At 40.7% G+C, this 17,585-nt stretch overlaps 1 protein-coding gene across 3 annotated transcripts; it reads left to right on the forward strand.

Moving 5' to 3' along the window:
* The first annotated feature begins 2,562 nt into the window (after positions 1–2,562).
* LOC103721303 lies at positions 2,563–11,228 on the forward strand. Of its 3 annotated transcripts, none has more exons than XM_008811457.4 (5): positions 2,563–2,700; positions 5,370–5,455; positions 6,707–7,581; positions 8,171–8,895; positions 10,856–11,228. In XM_008811457.4, exons 2-5 carry the CDS (start codon positions 5,446–5,448, stop codon positions 10,962–10,964), a joined length of 1,719 nt encoding a protein of 572 aa, XP_008809679.1. In that variant the 5' UTR covers positions 2,563–2,700; positions 5,370–5,445; the 3' UTR covers positions 10,965–11,228. The 3 variants fall into 3 exon arrangements, with proteins under 3 accessions (XP_008809679.1, XP_008809678.1, XP_038984210.1); XM_008811456.4 differs by lacking the exon at positions 2,563–2,700 and adding an exon at positions 2,712–3,775; XM_039128282.1 differs by lacking the exon at positions 2,563–2,700 and adding an exon at positions 3,797–4,058.
* The last annotated feature ends 6,357 nt before the right edge of the window (positions 11,229–17,585 follow it).

The raw sequence follows: 17,585 nt of genomic DNA on the forward strand, positions 1-17,585 counted from the left end.
ATGTTGGCTTCCTATAATGGTATATGGAAATTTTTGACCATCGAATTAGTATATAGAAAAGGATCGTATGTTTTCTATAATGGTTTTTAAAAGTTTATTCTCTTTGCCCGTGCGCTTGTGCTGCTGCTTTTGCTGGAATGTCTTTTGTTTGCGGTTCAATAAAATTATAGCAAACTCAAATTTGGCCTGTTTCTCAACTTGACCTGCACCCTCCCAACGCCTAAAGTTGGAACCCGTCGGTTGTATTTGAGTGGCCTCAAGCTGATGTTTGAGCTCAATCCAGTTAAAATATGAATCTTGCAGTATTGGAACTAATCTAATGGGCATGATAACTTGATCAAGATCAGTTTAAAATATTTGTAAAGGTTACTAGAAGTATACCTTGCTTCTTTTTTTCTTTTTTTTTCTTTTTTCTTTTTTCTTTTTTTTTTACCTTGCTTTCATCTAACTCAATCTAACCCATTAAGTAGAAGGGCCAGATCAGGATTTATATGAAGTTAATGTTTTCTAAAAGATAACTGAAGATGGAGGCAGAACTAATCCAACTACATTGCAGCTGTACTATCTAATACATTTTCTTGATTTTTCTGTTCATCTTCTGGCTATCATTCCTGCATCTCTTTTTATCATTCTTTCCCATTCCACTTGCCTGCCGGGCTTGAATTATGTCATCTCCTTCTTGCAAACATATTAGATGGATTAGTGATAAAAAAGGTCAGCTCCTTGTGCTACAAGCCGTCAAGTACAAATGAGGGCAATCGACACTTGACCAATTTCAGAACGGTACTGTTTACATGTGATGCACATCATGTTCATGTAAACATTGAAGGGAGGGCTGCCGAGGAACACTTAATGCTCTTCTTTAAATTTAGTTTGGGTGCAAACCACTATGCTTTCCTTGTCACGAGAGGACACTGCACCACAAGGTTAAGAAACATCACAGAGAAGACCAGGTGACCGAGAAGTGAGAAGATTCCTTTGTTTGATAAAAGAGAGAGAGAGATCCTCGGGAAGTTTTTATATTAGTCAAGAATTTAAAAGAGCTCATAATCTATACATGTCAACTCTAATTTCTTCAGATCATATGGGAAATCCCAGTTCTTAGACTGTGTTCTGGGCTAAAGCTTCAGTCAAATGATTGAATCGGTTGGATGCGCAATTCCCACTGTATCAGAATATAGGTTGAATCCATCACATGCAACCATGCACGATATTTTTTAGATAAATTTCACATCTCTTACAAGGTGGTCTCAGATCCGCTAAACTTGGTATTATGGTTTTCCAGCCATGGAATCTCCTTAGTTGTCGTTTTGAATCGTTCTATCTCTTCATCAAACGGTCCATTTAGCATTCATTGATACACGGCGCGAGAAATCTCTAAGATATTTGAAATTTTATCCCTAAACACACATCATATTTTATAGAATAAGGTGGGATAAGGGTGGGATGATGTGTTTCTTTTTTTGTTTGGATAAAAAAATTCTGGCCCCCTATTATTAATTAGGTTGTATCAAAGTATATAGTGAATTTGTTTGGTTGAACGGACAAAGTTGCTCTTGGCTTCATGGTTCCTGGTCATTTTATAAATGAAATGGGATAAATCTGAAAATAACCCTAGTTCTAGGGATCTAAGCAACCACCGATCTCAGAATAAAGCAACTTATCCCGGGATAAAGGCAGGATACTTCTATTACCCCGCTTCTTACCCACTTCCCACGCAAGTTGTAAAGCATTTTTAAGATGGAGACCATGACCTTAGCATTGCGAGTTTTTACTGGAATTCTGGAATCAAATTTGATATTGAAGACTGCTATGGATCACCCATTTCCATCATGACTTACATCATCAATTTTCCGTGGAAGTCGATGATTGGCTGAATGGTCATGTAGGTCCTGACTGCCACGTATGACGGCTGAATTGAGCAGGAATAAAAACAGGTGATTGGTGGAATTACTCTGTTTATTAGAACTTGATGGATTAGAGATATCCGGGGGAGGACCTTCTGCCGTCGTATATCCCAAAATCAAAAAGAATGATGATGTCACTGCAGGTTCATGCATCAAGCATTCATGTTCCTGATGGAATATTAATGGCAAGAATAATGCACTCTACTGCATCAACTTATCACAAAAAAAACACGCAACTCCAATTCCACGTGGTCCCACCTACCAACATGGAAGGTTCTGGTTTTGGGTTTATCTCAATTTTGAAGAGAGTTGGTGAATGAAAGCGTGTACACTGTACCGCACTATCGAATTTCTTGCATCATTTCCACGTCACACTGATGTACCCTCTCCGTCACCTTCCAGCCCCTGACACCGTCCCTGAGGCTGCCATGTGTCAGCCATCATCAAACTACCCCGCTTTCCCACGTCCTTTTTTTGGCCTTTTCCGAATTGCAACATTTGCGTTGCAATTGGGCCACAGCGGATCGGCTTTGATCCATAACGGCAGGCTTCCTATCGCGACTTGATTCACGGGGCCCGCCCCGATCCTAATTTAGAATTGGAAAAATAAAAGTCAAACCATGGTGATGCAATTAATTCGAGAACGACGGATTACTACCGATTTTTTTTTTTTCCACTGCATGCGAGAAGATTTTTTGTGTCTAATTCCTTAAAGGATACAGCTTAAAAGTCTCAGAAGTTAGTAGGTAAAATCGATGGAGTTCTAATAGATTTCGATTCGGAGAGTTGATAGGTAAGCGCCGTAGAGTTCGTAGATCATTTTTTTGTTTTCGTTTCTTTTGTTGGATTTCTGGTCTTCGTGTTCGAACCGGTGAGGACATATATGATCGTGTAGATTTCGATCGAAAGATGCCAAAGAGTTTCCATTTTTTCACGTTAGAAGAAAAAAAATTAGGAAAAGCGGGTTTTACATTTGTGCGAGCGCCTAAATCTCGCCGGAAATCGGTTCCGGAAGAATTTCCCCGCCGAAGAAATCGGGTTTTGGATTCATTTTTGTTTTGTTTTTTTCCATCGAGGTCGAAACGGTTACCGAATTCTCGCCGGGAGCAAGGCACCCTGTTCTTCCTTTCCGTTTCCCGATCGGAATTTTTGCGATATCATCATTAGGGCCACTATTATCCCTAAACCCTAACCCTAACCCTAGAGCTCTACGCTCCCGTGCGGCTGCCGCCGATAACAGCAAACCTCCGTCGCCGGCGGGGCATCCAAGCGGGGAGGCCGTTCGCCTTATTAAATTGCTCCCCTGCTTCCGGAATTAATGCCCTAAACTGCCGTCTCTTTTGGTAGCGTTGGGGAGCAGAGCCACAGAGAGAGAGAGAGAGAGAGAGAGAGAGAATAAAAAGTTAACACAGTATTATATTAAATGCCTCTCTCATTTGACTTTATTTTCGTGGCAGTGCCCCTCCGCTCCCCTCTCTGCCTTCGATGATATATATCTTCTTATTAAATTAATCCCAGCCTCTTCTCACCACCTCCTCACAACTTCTCTCTTCTCTAGTCCACCCCGTAAAACCCTACCCACAAAAAAAAAATTTAGAAAGACAACGGCCTTTTTATGCCTTCAGCTTTAAGAGATCCTAGATCTCGATTTCTGGGATTCTCTCTTTTAATACTGGTCGTATGAGGGCTATTTGGGCATATAATATGATATAAGTATGTGCGAGTACTTTTATTTATTGTTTGATTGGAATTCTTTTAGCTGATAGCTTCTTCTTCTTCTTCTTCTTCTGATGCTGCTGCTTCGATCGTCTTCCGATGGAGGCAAATGGGTTTTTTTTTGGCTTTGGAGAGATGGAGAGGTTGAGGGGGTAAGCCCTTTCCTATGATCTGTTTTTGCTAAAGATTTTGCTTTTCTTTTTTTCTGTTTCTTGTTTTCCTTGTTGGGATTTGGAGTGGCGGGATGTGCGATGAGATCTTAGTGGCATTTGAAACTTTGGGTTCCAAAGTGTCGTTTGGTTTTCTGAGGTTGGGGAAGAGAAAAACCCATTTGGATTCCAGTCTTGTTGTAAAGGATCCTATTTCCAATCCAAAGACCCCAAGGAGAAAAAGAAACAGAAAAGAGAAAAGCAATTCGGTTCTCTGCGATTTTTGGTTCGTTGGCCTTCTTTTTCGAGTGTGTACTTAGCTGTATTGTGATTGAGAAATTCAAATGATATAATAAGCCGCAAAATCCCTCCTCTCTTATTCTTCTCCCCTAATTCTTTATGGACCACAAGCGCATCAGTTAGAATCTTAATTGTGGTAGTAAGAGATGGTTAGGCCTGCCTATTCTCTAGTATTCTTGAATGGATTAGTATCTAGTTGTGTTTTGAATTTTTTTTGCTGATGATAAATTGTTGTGTGATCTTAGGTGTCTAAACATATTTCGTATGATATGTTATCGTTATAACATTGTTTCAATCACAATAGATTTTTCAAAACACCTGTTGGAACAGAGTACCTTATAGTTGTTAACCAACTCTGTGTGTTTGCAAGCTGGAATGCCTGTAGTTGCAGGTCCATGCATATATGGGTTGTTGGCCTTTCATCAAATTGGTTCTGTTATCTGCGTTGTGTCACTTTCTGAGTTTTATTACAGTGCTGCTACGATCTATTGCTTTCAATCTTTTTGGGCTGCAAGTTGGTGCATTTAGTTTGGCTGTCCTGCATTGTGCACGAAACATAATATCCTTTGAAATATGCTCCGCATCACAAATATGGTTTATTGTAGCTCCAGATATATAGGGGTTTTGTTGATATCCTCTGTGGTGCAGCAGGAGTTCCGAAACATTCGGCATGGCGACATGGTCTTTAGGCTAATTATTGTCTTCTTTGCAGCTATCTGAATTTATGTTCTTTCAATGCCTAATTATATGTTATCTTGTAGCAATTGTTGAGAGATTATCCCATTTGTTATCTTGTTCCAGTTTGAAGGTTGCTAACTTTACTTTTGCTTGAATTTAGCTTCTGGTTATGTCTTTCCTGTCTGAAATTATCTGAGTATCAAGTGTTATTTCTACATGTCATGCTTTGCCAGCTCCTAGCAATAGTTTTTCCCTTTTTAGCTTCCCCCACCTTCAGTCTAAAGCTTATCTTTCCTACTGGTCATTGTTTGGGATCTGATCACGCCATTTAACAGTCAGTGGGTCACAAGTGCCAGGGTTATCTAGTTATAACAAGAATAAAATTATATTGACGCTGTAAAATGAGCTTATTAATACAGTAAACATCATAAATTTTATATCATGCATTTTATTAGTTTAGTTTCTGTTGAATGCCATCCACTATCTCAGACAAAGTCACTTTGTGTTGGTAATGTGAACTTATGTATTAAAATATTGTTAGTAACTGCCTCAAATGCATTCAGTTAATTTCATTATAGCAGCCATATTTTTGATTATTGACTTTGATAATTTATGGCAGGAAGCATGATTGTGTTTCAAGTTGCCTGAGTAGGACATTATAAACAGTGGCCATGCTTTGAGCAGAGTAACAAAAAATGAAACTAGGTAAGGTTTTGTATATCTGACCCTCCCCAGACCTTTGCAATAGTGGGAGTTGGGCTGGCCACAAGGTATCAGTCATTTTGGTACCATTTTAGGTGCATCCCTTTCTTCTTAAATTGATATCCTTTTCATTTTATAAATATCTTGTATATGTCATAGTTCTTATCACCATCGACATATTAAATGTGGCAATTAGCCTGATATGCGTCTTTGTCTCCCAAGGATGTAAAACTCTCCGTTTACTTGACAAATTTTGTAACTAATCCCTTGCATAGTTTTGTTCCTAACACTATTTCTTTGGCTTATAGGCCTCAGAGATGAATGCAATTCCAAAAATATTTAAAAAGTGGAGATTTTTTATTTTTTTAAATATGAAATTTTAGTTCATGAATTTTCAGTTAGAAAGGTAGTTTTTCTTGTTGATTCATATTAGATGGTTGTCCAGCATAGTGCCCATTTTTTATTGGTTGGTGTGGGGGTTATTTCAAATTTTTTGCAATATAGTAATCAATGTACATCCTAATTTTCTGTTTTCTTAATGGTCTAGTTAAGGAAACCACATGTCTTCCATTTCTATTGTATTAACTGCAAAATGTTAGTTATTAAATTTGCTAAAATGTTGGATGATTTTGTTGTTAGGGTTACAGGTCTCAGGGACAAACACAATTCCCTTCATCATACCTTCTCTTCTTTCATATTCCACGATGCCTGTTCTGAATTCCTGTTGCCATTTGTGATATAGGCTGAATCTTTGTAATACATAATGTAGATATATAGCTGCTCTTTTATGTTTCACGGTGCGCTTCTCTTGCGCGGACAATTGAATTCAACACCAATTTGTTGATGGCTGAAGTCAGATTGAGTCTTCACAACTCCCATTCTGACGGGAATAGTCTTATGATTGATTTCCTTCATTTTCACAGTAGTATCAATAAAATATTTCAAAACAGTTCAGCAAAAACTGCAAATACAACTAAATGTTTTCATCAGTAATTATTATTCTAAGATTTCATTTATGCACATATTATTTGCAATATATTCTTCTTCGTAATATTTAGTATTATTTGCAATATGTTGCTTGAAGTTGATTATCTTTCCTGATATTGCATCTAAGCTTCATGGTGTTCTTGAGCATTATAATCTGTCCTTGCTTGCAGATGGTGAGCCACCTTATCTTCACAGTTCTGTTCATATTTTTCTCCAAAAACATTAGATATAATGACAATTATTTGATGATTAATATGTTGGATGTAGAGAACAAGGCTGTATGGGAAGGAGAAGATGATCGTATGTCATCTATACAGAAAAAAGGCTGTGAATACATAGATCCATCAAAGCAAAGTTATATTGGCATTAAAGAGTCCTTTAATGGAAAGAAGAGCGATGATAGATGTATGGAAGCTCCATGTACCATTCCTGCTGATGAAATTAAGTTGGGTGAAAATGAGACCGAGTTTTGCACTGACAAAACTGTTACTGAAATTCAACCACCAGAGATGATAGATTGTTATAAAGATGGTGCCTGTCACAATATAAAGGACATATGTGTTGATGAAGGGGTATGTTCCCTTGAGAAGATTTTGGTAGAAAATGATGAGTCAAGCCAGAGGTTTCCTTCTAGTTTTAATTATACCATGGAAAGTGGTAATGTTGTTCTGAGCAAAGAAATGACAGATGGTAATACAACCACTGTGCATGATTCTAAGTCTACGTCATGTGAGCATCTTATTTCTGTTGAAAAGAATGCATTGGAAGAACATTTTTCTGGGAGTTTATCCAAAGTTGGTGCCAAGTTTGATACAACTAATCCATTCGTAAGTGATATATCTGATGAGAATATCAGTTTAAACCAATTCTTCCCTCTGTTTGAGTTTGAAACAGACTCTCAGAAAGTGGAGCCAACCAATTTCGACTGCAGCAATGATCATAAACATTATTCTCAGAGTTTTTCTAAAGTTGGAAACAAGTTTCATGCAACTAATCCGTTCCTGAGTGATATATCTGATGAGAAGATCAGTTTTAAACAATTCCTCTCTCTGCAAGAGGTTGAAACCGATTCCCTGCGAGTGGAGCCTACCAATATCGACTGCAGCAAAAAACAATTGGCTGATCATCAAAAATTTAATCAGGTACTCGATGTGCAGCAGCACTTTCAGTTATTTCTTCTGATATATAAATATAAAACCTGGCCTTTAATTCCTGAATTGTCAGGTATTGAAGTAGATTCTATGATTAATGATTCCCTTGATATGCCACCATCAAATGAGATAACTTAAGTTAATATGAAATGTTCATGATACATGATTCATTCAAAACTGCTAATTTTATGCTGAAAGTTCATAGAGTGGTTGCTGTCTATGTGTGAGATTGCAATTTTCTGACCAGAATAAGGGTCTTTAAACACCTGGTATAATCTCATTGCCTTTTGAGATTGGAGTTTGCAGAGGAAGTAAACACATCTCCATTTCCTGCATTAAACTCAAAGTATCTCCTGTTATTGTTGATGAGGACTTGAGGAAGAAAATGTTTACGTAACATTCCTACAGTTTAACAATGGTTGAATCTTGTCACGCTTTTCAGTTGCTGTCCTTCTGTCTTTCTCAAATAGTAAATGTCTGGTTCACTATATAAACAATAGGAATGTGCTTCCTGTGATATAGGAATATGATCAGCAAAGTTGGATTATTATCAACATTTTGTCTTTATGATTTATCTCAGGGTACATTGGAAGTGGAGTACTCTACAACATCAGTTGTGCCATCTGATGCAAGACAATCCACCCAAAGCAATGGCTCCAAGGAAAATGCTTCTATTTGTTTATCACAGGGCACATTGGAAGATGGGTGCTTGACAGCCACATCTTCTTCATCTGATGTTGGAGAGTCTGAGCAGAGCGACGGGATCAAGGAAAGTCCTGCTAAGTGCTCATCAAAGGATACATTGGAAGAGGGGTGCTTAGTAGGCACATCTGCTTCATATGACGTCTGTGAGTCTGTGGAAAGTAGTGGGATCAAGGAAAAACCTGCTAAGAGTTTATCACAGGGTCCGTTAAAAGATGTTTGCTCTCAAGATATGGCCATGCCATCTGATGCCAAAGAGTCCAACCAAAGCAGCGGGACCATGGGAAACCCTGCTAATGCTGAGCTGGAAAGTGGAGTCTCTGGATTAGCATCAGTAGGTGGCCAGGAGGGCAAAGAGAAAATAGATAGGCAACAAGATGGACAGGCTAAAAATGATCCAGTAACCGAAGAGGCAGTTTCTGATAATGCTACAACTTCAGCTCGAAGTTCATTTGTTCATAATCATCATCTAGATGCAGACTTCTCTGAACCTGTTTACATGTCAGGCCCAATTTCTTCCTCGGGGCATATACCATATTCTGGTAGCATTTCTCTTCGGTCTGATAGTAGCACAACCAGCACTCGTTCCTTTGCATTTCCGGTGTAAGTATAACCTTCCTTCTGAGCAATTCCAATTCTGCACTCCAACTATCCACATGCATGGAATGCTTAAATTGCGACTATTTGTGTTATGCAATTAAATTAAATGCTTGTCTGGTGAAATTTTTATATGTTGTGATAAAATTGGGAACTTAGAAGTTCATTGAACTGGGTGTTTGTAACAGAGTTAGGTGGACTGCTCATCAAATGTATTTTCCTGCTGACTAATTTAGCAGTGGGACACCCTGGCAAGAAAGGATTAAGTTTGTTTCCTGGTGGCCTTGGTAGCAAGGCCTAAGGAAAGTAATGGGAATAAGGAAAATAATAACCTGGGTAATTGTCACATATATAGTGTAATTAGCATTTCACTGGTGGTAGGAAATAACCAAAAGTATACTGTATTATCATATTTTAAGAAATTACATGACAATTTATCTCATCTTATTAGCATCTTTATAGCTACTTCTTTTCTTTATATTCTTATCTTTTCCATTATCCATTTTATTACATTTATACACTTCGCAAGTTTACCAATACAAAAGTCACTTGGAGATCGGTAGACACTTTCTTTGTTTCTGTAGTATTTAAGATGTTATCAATGGCATGAATAAAGGACACAATGTGAAAATTTTTCCAGGTGTTTTCAACATTTTGTGACTTTGGCTAGGGATCTCCTTTGAGACTTCAAATCTAGGTTGAAGGTTAGATAAAAGGTTGATGAAGCCAATAAAGACTTGGACCGAGGCAGTGTATTAGAAACGTTCTATATCAAAGGACTTGGCCTTGGATAAGAAAACATGACAAAGTAGTATGTGTAAACAACCCCAAATTGATGGCATAATACATTACCATATGGAATCCCTATGCTGGGTATAGTTCTCCTAATATTCTCATTTGCTACATGGCAGCACCAAGTTTTTTTTAGTTTGCGAATTTGCTTTAGCCTACTTTTAAGATTCTTTTTAACATTCCTTGTCAAAAATTATCGATCAGTTCGTTTGTGCTATAAACTGTCGTTCTGCTAACCATAAGAACATCATCTTGAGTACAGCTTGTTACAATCTTACAATCACATGCATGTAAGCAACGACACTGGCATGTTGTCCCAGTTTGCCATTGCTGGGTCCTTTCTTTCTACATCTTTTTAATTAGTGTATCCATCAAAATGCCTCTCAGGAAACAATTTGTGAAAAGATTTTGAGATTTGCTTTTTTGGAATTTCATTTAGCTTCCAATTTTGGCTAAACTACATAGGAGTCCATGAATGTCTTAGCTTATTATACTGTGGCAACAGGTTTTAGTAACTTCCACCTTATACTGGGCTTGTGGAGACCTCTCTCTTTGAGCTATTCTTCTCGATTATTGTTAGAAAAATTCAGATATGCAACATATGTTGTCGGTAGGTATCTTCTCTGATCTGCTTTATAATATTGCTGTACTGGTTTGCAGTGTAGACAGACAGATCAGGTAGACAAGATAATAGTGTTCTGGTATGTCTGAACCAAGCAACACTCTAGTGGTCATGCACAAACACGCACCACCCACCCCACCCCCCTCCCCCCAACCCCTTCATTTTTCTTTCCCCAAGGGTGTTGTTTTGGGTTTAAGCCCTGGGTAGTACATCCCATGTACTTGGACCTGGATAGTTTACCTTGGGTGGGTTCTCCATCCCATTCCTTTTTTATTCCCTTCTAGTACATGTATATTTTTTCTTTTTTTTTACAAGTAAGGAACTCGGAGATGTAATTTTAAAATGTTCAGGTGAGGACAAAATTAGTTGGATCTTTGTCTTTTAATCATAACCTTATCACAGTGAAAACTCTTTCTCTGCTCATAAAACCTGCAAATTCATGTAATGTTTATCTGACAGCCTTACTATATTAAGTGGATTATTTTTCCCTAATCTACTTTTGCCTGTTTTACATTCCCAGTAATTAATTACTTTGATTTTGTTAATGCACAGACTACAGTCAGAGTGGAACAGCAGCCCAGTCAAAATGGCAAAAGCAGATCGCAGGCATTTAAGGAAGCATCGGGGTTGGAGGGTGGGACTTCTTTGCTGTAAATTCTAGATTTACAGCATTCCCTTATTCCATTATACATCATCTTGATTTTGTATCATGATGTTTAATTCCTTGAAGTTCTTTTTCTCCTTTTCCTGTTTATATCCTGCTTAATTTATTCTACAGCAGGCTCAGCGGGTTGTGGCATGGGATAATGGTTTGTATCATGTAATCAGAGCTGTGGGTAGTATGTTGTTTTTAACTATAAGATCTATGAGTAGTTCTGCATGTACATCTCTTCATTAAAAAAAAAAGGTCTGTGGTTTGATAGAAGAGTTACTTCTTGGCTTTTCCCTTGATCAAAGTTGTGTTGTCTCAAGTCTAGTTGGATGGGAAACCCTGGATGGTCATGATACATATGTTCATGTCTTGGTGAGAGTTGTGAATTATAAATCTGTTGGTAGTATGTTCTTGCTAGTATCTTTACTTGTACATCCTACAAAAAATACAACTGTTGTTTGACAAAAAGAGTTGTGCTGCTGTAGTTCTTGTCCTTCATGCACCCTCCCATCCCAAAAAGACTTTTCCAATAACGAAGATTTCATATTAAACTTCAAATTTCCTTTGTTATCTTTTCTGAGCTCCAGGTCAAGTTTTCTTTCTGTAGATGTTTACCCTGTAATGCCACCCATGAGAAGCTCATCAAACAATAACCTTCAGGTTGTGTTTCCATGAATACCCCCAGCAGTAAAAAAATTTCTTTTTTCAGGCTATGTGCTTTCAGCTCCCTTTTTCGATCAAAAAAGGCAAAAAGAGGTGATCTAGGATACTTTTGTTCTATGGAGTGCCTGGGATATCGTTCCTGGTCTGCAGGAAATATATGTTTGAAAAGTTGTGTGATTTTTTGTATGACATGTATTTCTAAACTTCATATTTTTATCCTTTTAAATGTATAAAATTAGAAAATGCTGATCCCTAAAGTTTTAAAGAATTTCCAGAGCGATTGGAAGGCATCAAAATGTTAAAAGTTGTGTTCTTGTGATTAGTGCGCATGTATTCGCAAGCCTCCTGTTAGAAGGTGATAGTCTTCCTTGGATTTTAATGTGGATATATTTTTGTTATTTTATTAAATTTTATTTTGGTACATTGGCCGCTCACATGCAATGGGTGTGAGTGAAGCCCAAAGCATCAGGCAATAAAAAAAATATACATAGGAGACAAAAAAGAAGCGTGGGTCTTTCAGATAAACTCGCAGGAGTGATGAGCCGCATAGGACGTCATCCAGTTTGTAGCGTTGTTGGCCTCCTTGAGAATATGGATAGCTCGAGCAACGCCGCATTCGCCTAAGAGTCAGCGAATGTCATAGAGCAGCTGCAACTTCCTAAGAGCACTCTCGGGACCTTAGATCCCTTTGATCATCGTAGTAGAGTCTCCCATCCTCCAGCCTTCGTCTCGCATAGGAGATGCCCTCTCAGGCAGCTCTAACCTCGGCACAAACAACAGACTGATCAAAAATACGTCGACCTTCGGCCATCACAAGTTTAGCTTGTTGATCCTTGATAACAAAGCCAATGCCGCAACATCCATCCTTCTTAACACTTCCGTCGAAATTCACCTGAGGAAACCAGAGGGTAGGGGCTCTTGGAAGACAAATATAAATCTGGACGCTACTAGAGCGTTATGAGAACCTCAGATTTTTTTACCCAACTCAAGGGATGACGACATAATAGTGTCAAGGATCTCCACCGCATGAAGTAGAGCCCTGTCCGCCACCACTCTCGGATGTGCACCTCGACCCTCAAATACTCGGGTGTTCCTATCTAGTCAGCAGTGGTAAACCAGATAAGTTGCCCGAATCCACTACTCCAAAAGTTCGGGTCTTCGAGAGGACTCAGTCAGAAAACTCAGAAAGTCCTCTGTCGATGTCCATCCTTGACACAGCCCGGCGAAGGTCGAGGCGCACTCTTAGATCAGAACCACCCGTAGACAACCAAAAAGAACGTGGTGGATAAACTCCTCATCCTTTGACAGACCTCGCAACCTGGGGAAAGCCAACCCCGCCGTGCTAACACCCCCAGATGGGCAGACATCCATAGGCCACCTTCTAGAAAAATAGTGCCACTCGAGTGTAAATATGCAGCCTCCAGATCCACCTTCCCTCAATCTGTCGCGCTGCAGTCCTCCCAACCAACCCAAAAAGATCTTGGGTCCGCACCTCTGATCTGCCAGTCCTGCCCTATACCTTCCTATCCGCCACCTCACCTGTCGGGATCGGCACCACCAACACCCGCTCTACTAGCTGCGCACCAAAAGCCCATCGTACGAGATCCACATCCCATCCTCGCTCCCCAGGGACAGACAGGTCACAAACCCTGCACCCCTCCAACTCGCCAAGGTCGACGTAGGTGCGCCACCTACTTAGTGGTACATCGGCTAACCAACAATCTCCCAGAGCATCCACCGCATGTCCATCATCAATCTTCCATCTGATCTTCGGGATCACCAAAGGAGCGCGGGAAATATCTCCCTCCACAAAAAGGAGCTGGCCAGCCCACACGGAATATCGACGAGTGTGCCGGATTCTCATACTTGGCCCTCATCAAGAAACCCCAAAGACTTGCTTGCTCCATTATAAACCTGACAGCCATCCTCGTGGCGAAGTCCTCCCGTCGCTCGATCAAGGAGTGGATCCCCGGGCCACCATAGCTGGTCAGTTGGCAGAGCGTATTCCACACCAGTAAGTGGGCACCCTTGTTGCTCCCCTGCCTCCTTCAGATGAAATTTCTAAAAGAACACTCCAAGCACTGCAATACTGCAATAGGCACCAAGGTGTTGGATAAGAGATAGGTATTAAGGTAAAAACTAATCGTACCAAAGTGATCCTGCCCATCATGGACAAGGTGCTCGCCTGCCAGCCCTCCAGCCTCCTTCTGCTGCTTTGCTCTAAGGAACTGCACTCCCCTCTACACAACCGTCGGCTTGTGATGGGAACCCAAAGATATGTTAAGGTGCCTTCCTGCTCCCTGATCTCCAGGATCTCCATAATAGTTGACTTGACTCCGGCCCAAGTCTTTGGACTAAAGCAAATAGCAGATTTGGCCCGGTTGACCCATTGGTTTGACACCGCACAGTACTCCTCCAGTACCCTCCGGGGTGCCTTAGCCGATCTCTTCGTCGTTCGAGCTAATAGTAAGCAATTATTCGCAAAAAGTAGATGAGATATCTGAGTCATACCCGGTACTGGACTGTAAGCCTCCACCTCCTGCTTGGTCGATGCCGCCCAAAGTGCTCAAGACAGGTTGTCTGCACAGATGATAAACAATAGCGGCGACAGGGGGCATCTCTGTCTCAGCCCCACTGATGAGACGAAGAACTATGAAGAGGAGCTATTCACCAAAATGGCAAAAGATGGGCATCAATGCACCTCTGGATCCCCCGAATCCATAACGGGTGGAAACCAAAGCACTCCAATGACTGAGCCATGAAGTCTCACCTTATCCTGTCGTAAGCTCTTCCATATCTAACTGGACTCCCATTAGGCTTCTTCGCCCCAGTGTCCGTTGTAGGTCTGATATGAACTCATGTGCAATAAACACATTGTCAGAAATGGAACGATCTCCAACAAAACCCTCCTGCTTCAGACACATGGTCCTAGGCAAGATCTCCCCCATCCATCGAACAAGAACCTTCGCCACTGCCTTGTAAAAGGTGGTGCATAGGCTAATCGGACGAAAGTGTCCAGGCTCTACGGGATCCTGCCTCTTCGGAATCAATATGATGAAAGTCTTCTTCCAATTCTCTGGCATTGTCGACCGCAAGAAAAAGGATAGTTGCTAGTACCTCCTGGTTCAGAACTCATCTTTCCTTGAAGCTGTACTGAATTTGACAATAAAATTGAGATGAAACATTGAATTCACTAATAAATTCAGGATCCTATGGTGTTTCATGCCAAACGCAATCTCAGCAACATGATTTCTTTTTCTTTTTGGTACATATCTCAGCAACATGATTAAAGACACAAAAGTTCACATAATTTGACAATGGTGTTTGGGTCCTCTCCAGTTCACTTCTGTTTGATTCATCTTGTTAAATAATAATATCATATGATAATTTTGTTCAATCGGTATCTATTTATTAGTTCGAATCACTTAAATGGACAATGGTGGGTGCTGTGTAAACGAGAGGAGCTTGAGAAGGCTTCCTAGAATTGGCTCGTTTCATTAATTGAGCAGGAGCTACAGCTTACAGCTTGCTTAGTTAATCTTAGCCCGAGCTCTTGTTATTCATGGACAACTTGTTTAAAGAATTTAGTGAAAACTTGAGCCATCCCTATTTTGTTAGACATAAGCTTGGGAGGGACTACGCCCTGGCGGTTTTCAAATTTATGGCTACACGGGCCTGGTTAGAAGGTGACTCGTTACTATGACTTCCTGGATTAATGGTTCACCTACTCATAGATTTCAACCTAACCCTTTAGTAAGAGATATATTATAGATAAAGATATATTGCAGATGAAGAAGGAAATATCGGGAAGGGAACCAAGTAGCTGATTGACGATCAACAATCATATAGGGCGGGCACCATAGAAAAAAAATGGGGTGGGCTTTCTATTTTGCCACGTTTTTTTCTAATGTCCATCTTAAAGAAAAAACTCAAAAGTAAGGGATTTCTCTTGTTAATAAAGTTATTGGTCATGTGATTAAAAAAAATGAAGAAAAGAAAACCGAACGTGGCATTCTCTTTTTTTCTCATCAAGCATCTCAATTCGTTCTCTTCTTCGTCAAGCCATCTCTTCCATCCATAATGTCTTTCTTCTCCTCTTTCGGTCTCTTTCCTCTTCTTCAAATTCCTCTTTTTTTTCTAGAATCTTTAAACCTAAGAATTCATGAAATCAAAGAAATGATATGTATATAATTTCTTATGTTAAACAAAACTAGAAAACTGTGCATTGTATACTGGTACTAATGAATACCATATTCTATACCTTGATTTACCTAGAAGTGTGTATCAGCTTCCTACATGACTAATTTGCTTGCTACATATCACATAGCTATTTAGTGTGTATTGAAAGTGATGGAGCCCAGTCCGTCCCCGCAGTTCGTGATGGAGCGGGCTCGGGCACAGGCAGCAGAGTTCTTTCATACAGGTTCGGATTATAAACCTTTGACAGCTCGGGATACCTGGGGCCCCCATACTGCTTCGGCAGCTTCTCATACGGTGTTTTTCACCTGAGAGTTTCCTCAAGATCAATTTTGATGGCTTAGTCCTGGATGGGGGCAGAAGGGGAGGGGCGGGGTTTGTCATTAGGGGTCCGAGCTCCAGCACGGTGGGAGCAGGGGGTTGTCAGATCTTCGATACATCGATCTCAGAGGCAGAGCTACGAGTGGCTTGGATGGGATTGCGGTATGCGCGACATGTACTTCAGGTGAGTTCCATCCTCTTGGAGGGCGATTCGGCCACGGTGATCAGCTAGGTCTGGAAGAGCCCTCACAGCGATGGAGGAGTTCATCCATTGTTCCGTGACATATGGTTGATGGTGAGGAAGGGAATTACTTTTCGGGCTATGCATGTATATCGTGAGGCTAACGGGGTGACAGACTGGGTGGCGGCATATGTTGCGAGCCATTCAGGAGGCACCCTATGGGTTGGTGAGGATGACTTATCCGGTGCACTCCGGAACCTTTTGGTTGCAGATTGTACTAGGTATATTCGTACCCGTGTTGTATGAAATGTCCGTTTTAGTACCAAAAAAAAGTGTGTATTAGATCATCACTGTATGTGTATTAAAAAAGCTTGTAGTATATAAAAAATATCAACGATTGTGCATCATTTAATTGTATATGTATACTGATGAATATAATATTTTAAAAATTGTAGATCAATTTTCTTAAAAATATATACTAGATTGCTAGATAACTAATTTATTAAGTGTGTATTACCCGATCATGTACTAGGTACTAATAAACACCATTTTTTAAAAATTATGTAACGATTTATCTAAATATATTATTAATTTATTAGATGACTAAGTTATCCGTGGTATATTTGTGTATCATCTTGCCATGTATTATATATAATAATTTATTTTTAGTATTCAAGCTCAAATGCTTCCCATCACAGCCATCTCATATTCCCTTCAACCGTGCAGCACGTGCCAGGTGATGGTAAGAATTTTTTTCCTATAAACGTCCCTGGAGCGGACCACAGAAGGCTGGGTCACGCCAACTGGCCTTCCGGAAACATCCATCCCGTGGCTTGGCCAGCGGGTACCGCACGCGTACGCCGTCGGCTCCGCCCCGTCCCCACCACTCTGACATGTTCCCTCACGACCTTTACGTCACACCCACCACCAACGTACCAGCGTCACCGGACGACGCCAAGCCCTCGTCCCCGGCCACCACCACGTCGGCGGGTACAGCACGCGTGCGCCGTCGGCTCCGCCCCGCCCCCACCACTCCGACGCCTTCCCTCCGTACCTCCCAAACCCACGCCCCCGGCCCCAACCACGTGGGCATACGTCCCCCACGCATGCGCCGGGCCGGCATCCGTGGGCCCCGACCGCGCCGTACCCCACGCACCCCACCTCGTCCGTTTCCAACCGCTGACGTGGCAGACCGTCGGCTCCCCCCGCCCCTTGATTAACAAAACAAATTCCAGATTTGACGACGCTAATTGTCGTAACTAAGGAAA

Source organism: Phoenix dactylifera, chromosome 7 (assembly GCF_009389715.1).
Source record: "Phoenix dactylifera cultivar Barhee BC4 chromosome 7, palm_55x_up_171113_PBpolish2nd_filt_p, whole genome shotgun sequence".
NCBI lineage: Eukaryota > Viridiplantae > Streptophyta > Magnoliopsida > Arecales > Arecaceae > Phoenix > Phoenix dactylifera.

What these genes read in the sequence shown, in the direction of transcription:
- LOC103721303 (XM_008811457.4), top strand. An exon ending in ATCATCAAAAATTTAATCAG is followed by an intron (nt 7,582 to 8,170) that starts GTACTCGATGTG and finishes GATTTATCTCAG; the next exon opens with GGTACATTGGAAGTGGAGTA. An exon ending in CGTTCCTTTGCATTTCCGGT is followed by an intron (nt 8,896 to 10,855) that starts GTAAGTATAACC and finishes GTTAATGCACAG; the next exon opens with ACTACAGTCAGAGTGGAACA.